The sequence below is a fragment of the Octodon degus genome, unplaced genomic scaffold (assembly GCF_000260255.1).
Source record: "Octodon degus isolate 3935 unplaced genomic scaffold, OctDeg1.0 scaffold00116, whole genome shotgun sequence".
Classification (NCBI taxonomy): domain Eukaryota; kingdom Metazoa; phylum Chordata; class Mammalia; order Rodentia; family Octodontidae; genus Octodon; species Octodon degus.
Window position 1 is genome coordinate 3,586,059 of NW_004524692.1, and position 4,695 is coordinate 3,590,753.

At 36.8% G+C, this 4,695-nt stretch overlaps 1 protein-coding gene across 1 annotated transcript in view; it reads left to right on the forward strand.

Annotated features, from left to right (window-relative positions):
• The window catches only part of Rgs5 (regulator of G protein signaling 5), a 59,719-nt gene extending 55,478 nt beyond the window's left edge, over window positions 1-4,241 (forward strand). Inside the window, exons 4-5 of the mRNA XM_004639883.2 lie at window positions 78-244; window positions 1,214-4,241. Coding sequence (XP_004639940.1) covers window positions 78-244; window positions 1,214-1,375 — 329 coding nt within the window. The 3' untranslated portion in view covers window positions 1,376-4,241. The remainder of the gene's footprint in view (window positions 1-77; window positions 245-1,213) is intronic.
• The last annotated feature ends 454 nt before the right edge of the window (window positions 4,242-4,695 follow it).

The following is a 4,695-nucleotide window of genomic DNA, read 5'->3' on the forward strand; positions in this document are numbered from 1 at the left end:
ATATATAATATGCAGCCACATATAGTGTCTGTTAAATACATTTAATTATTTCCCTAACTGACTTTTTTTCCTGGTAGATGGGCTTGCCACTTTCAAAAGTTTCTTGAAGTCTGAATTCAGTGAAGAAAATCTTGAGTTTTGGATTGCCTGTGAGGACTACAAGAAGATCAAGTCCCCTGCCAAGATGGCTGAGAAAGCAAAGGAAATTTATGAAGAATTCATCCAATCAGAGGCTCCTAAAGAGGTTGGTCTTGAGGGGCAAGAGGGGAGTGTTGTCGGGTAGGGTCAGGTGAACAACTTATTGGCAAGGATTTAGACCTGAGATACAAGGTCAGCCTGTGGAGATAACGGGCTACTTCTGATGTGAGTAAGCCACCTAGTCCGGCACATCCTGAGTTCTAGGGCAGAGCAGTGTGATCAGGTGGCTGGGATTTGTTGTGTGTAGTACTTTGTAAGTGTGAGCCTCTCGGTCTTTTTTCAGTAGTGTGTGATCTCACTTTTTGAAGTACTTCTAGAAGTGACTATCATTAAATTATAATAAAATAAAAATAATGAGTTCTGCTCAAATGTCATCCAGTGGAAGGTGGGCTTGTGAAAAAAACATTATGACATATCTCCCCCACACTTTATTCACTGAATCTGGCACCATGTGACTTCTGGCCCTTCCCAGAGTCAAAATGATCATGAAAGTCACAAATGTTTTAAATTGATTCAGAACATCAAAGCAGCTGCAAAGCCAGGAATAAAAGCACTCATGAGAGAACCTGCAGAACTGCTTCAGAAAGTAGCAAATGTGATGGGACACATGTTTGAATGGGGGGACAGTAGGAGGGGGATTAATTGCGATGTGCTTTTTATTGTTAACACATTTTAAAAATTTAAACATTCACTGCATCTTTCAGTCATGCCATATTAGTCTTTTCCTGTAAAACTAAAGATCATTCTTTGGGCTGTTGTTGGAATTATACAAGATGTGCCAGTGTTGGATACCGGTGGAGGGTCTGACTTGGTGGATGTCTGACTTTGGTTAGGTCTGAAACTGAGTTGTGCAGTTTGAAAGCAGCAGTTACCTTACCTCTTTGTCTATAGAGTAGACATTAGGACTTTACTCCCAACTTGTATTTTATTTCTGAGAAATTCTTCATCCCTTTCTATCCTTTATCAAATCCCAGAGTCTGTGCTGTTTCGGTTATTTTTTTTCTCTGGTGCACAGGTGAATATTGATTACTTCACTAAAGACATCACAATGAAGAACCTGGTGGAGCCTTCCTTAAGCAGTTTTGATGTAGCCCAGAAGAGGATCCACGCCCTGATGGAAAAGGATTCGCTGCCACGCTTTGTGCGCTCAGAATTTTATCAGGAGTTAGTCAAGTAAAAAATATGGCGAGGCTGTTAAGATCATCTTGGGAGTTATATCCTCCATGACCACACTGCATTTTTCCAATAACCTATATATCTTCACATTGGGTTGCTCAAAAATACTCAAACCTGGAAAATCACAAGAAGTATTGCATGTGCTATTTGCACACGTTGTTTTGGATATGGATCTGCTGTCCTTCCCAGTGCTTTCCTTGTCTTTTCTTTGTGTCTCATTCCTAATAAAGCTCTATCCAGCAATTCTTTCGGCCTCAGTCAGAATCAGAATTCTGCCTAAGAAAAAATTACATAAGAAGAAGATACGGCATCATCCAGTGTGGGTTTAGACAGACAATGATCACCACCTAAATAAGTCTAATAAAGAATATGGATGTGTAAGACCAATTTCAAAAGGGAGCTTAAGTGATCTAGTGTATTGCCTGGATCTTGTTCAAGGAGACCACCTCTTAATTACTTCTGAATCTGGTTAGAAAATACATTATTTAAAGATTGATCTTTCCCTTAAAGTATCTTGCCAGTTACAAATACTATAGAGATATAATAAATATAATATGTTTATACAAAAGCAACCTGAATACAACTCATGTTAATTCATAATTACCTCCTTCACTGTCTTCCCTGTAAACTTACCAAATTCTGTTTTAAATCTATGACTTAAAATCACCAGTGGACTATCTACAAATTTATCTGTGTCCCTAGGTTATAAGCCAAAAGTTTTAATTTCAAGTAACTGAAACCCTTGTGAGGATACAATTAGCTCAAAAATTTCTAGCTCCAGTCATATAAATTAGAACTGTTGCCATGCATGAGTGATTTCCCACCTCAATATCAAAAGGACAATACACTAAAAAAGAAAAACATTGTTAAATTTAAAATGGCTAATTACCAAGAAATAGATGCCCTCTATTTTTTGCAAAGATAATTTTCTTCAAAAATAAAATTATATTTAGAAAAATTAATGTGATTCTGTGAAGGCTCTCTATGTGAGACAGAATTTTCAAATACCCTGAATTTTGTAAAATATTGTGATTTTCTAGCAACCCATATTCCCACACTCTTGCTTCCTGCAATAGTAGCCTATAATTATAGTCAGAAGTTCAGATTTATATTCCTGACATGCCTCATACACAACTAATCTGTAGGTCGTGATACTTTCAGTAGGTTTAAACTAATTCTGTTTCATTATTACAAGTCCTGCTAGAATCTTTCTGTTATTTTTAATAAATTTAATTAAATAATGACTCACATAAGTTAGTAGTAAATTGAATGAAATTGAATCATGTATGAGGGTAGTAAGTTAAGGGAATTGAGTGCATTAATAAGCAAGAAAGTGGCTTTTAGAAGATTACTAAAACTCTGAAATGTTTAAGTAGAGGGTTACATCATTTAGTCATATAGTTTCTACTTTTTTGCTCCTTTTTATTTGCACACTTTTAGTATGTATGTAGCTCATTCAGTTATTTCCTAGCAGTATTGTAAGTGAAACAGTTATATTACTCTGTTCTTTGGTAAACACTGACTGTGTGGCTGGTTTTCTTTTTTTAAAAAAAGGATAACATGTCTGAATAGTCTGACATTTCACATTCTGAAAATAGTGTAGAGTGACTGGGTCTCCAACAACTGAAATTGGTATAAATTTCCTTCCTTCTCATCCATGTTGCCGACTTTCAAGAAACTCCTAGTGAGTCAGTCCACAACCAAGCGGGGTCAATATCGGAAACATAAAAAAGTTCTTGTCCCACATATTTGTTCAAGACTGACAGAAGCTCAGATCAAACATTTCAGGTTGTCCTTCAGCACTCTCTTTCTTAACACCTGTCTGCCAACAATCAGTCAGACAAGTGCCAGCCCTTGATTTTCTCATGCAGCTAGAAATGTTAGAAACCAAAGAGTCTAGGTGAGTTATTTCTTTCTTGAATGCTAAACATTTTGAGAAAAAAAGTAATTAAAATTTTAATGTTGTATTCATATTATTTGAAAGACAAAAGTGTTTTAAAGTACCCAAAGAATAAATTAGATATCAGAGATCTCATCCAGGAGTTGCTGTTAGAAAGCCTTCCAGTGACCTTATTCACCAACACATTGCATACCCCATGCATGTGGCTGGACTTGTCAGCACAGGGTGAGAAGGGCCTCAGCCTTGCATCAGCTGACCCAGGGGGCAAAGGGCATGAGAGGCACTGGAAGGGCCCTGTTGTAAAACCTGCAAAAAGATGGAAAGAAGTAATATCCTCCAGCTAAAAGGTAACATTATTTCCATATATCTATCTATATCTATAGAACTACATGTAATTTTACACTTAAAGTATTTTATATATATACACACACATATATTTGAAATTATTCTAACACGTAGAAATAAATTACATAAAAGTGATATAGTGTTTCTGCCAAAATGAGAAACCTATTGCCCTATTTTTTGTAAAACTTGTCAAAGATTTTTTAAAGGTACAGGGAGAAAAGCCCTGTGTAAGTGGTACTTTCCAAGGTTACACCAAAATTGTTTTTCTAGGTCTGTGAAATTAGAAACAGAGGGATGATCTTTATAGGGAAAAATGTATTACATCTATTTATTATCCCTTTTGCCATCTCCTCTTTCCTCTACTTTCCCTTTCCTGGGACAGTAGGAAATTTAATGCAAAAGCCTGTGGTACTCATATTTTCTTTCCCTGTGGAAATGGAACCAAAATTGTAAGTGGATTTGGAAGCAGGAATTGTGGTGGAACTACGTTGTGGTCAGTGGAAGTAGGAGAGTATGGACCTCGTTCTAGTATTAGCCCAGGGGATGCCAGTGACCTAAGAGTTTCTGCCTGGGTTTGATACAATTTGTGTTGGATCAGACAAAGATTTAAATCAGACCAGGATGAAGAGACACACTATTAACTGCAAAGTAAATTAAGAGGTTATGTCCCATATTTGTCTGTTTGTCCATGAGAACATCCCTCCATCCTTCACCTCTTCGTTTTTCTCCTCTTCCTGTAACATACACACAGAGAGAAGCCCTTTCTCTCTCTCTCTCTCTCTCTCTCTCTCTCTCTCTCTCTCTCTCTCTCTCTCTCTCTCTTTCTCTCTCTCTCTAGATAAGCTCCTTTTGAAAGGTAGAATTGAAGTATGTCAGTAACTCAGCTTACAAGTGAATAGAATCAAACATGAAAACATTTTGTTCCTCCCTACACAATATTCTGTGTATTACAGTTCTTTATAAACTATGTTCTAAGTAAATTTCAATGTTTAGTGCCTAAGGAGAACTCTGTGAAAATTTTGTTCTTATTTTCATTCCCTTCAATGCCATTGCTTTTACTTGGCTGATGTGTTCTC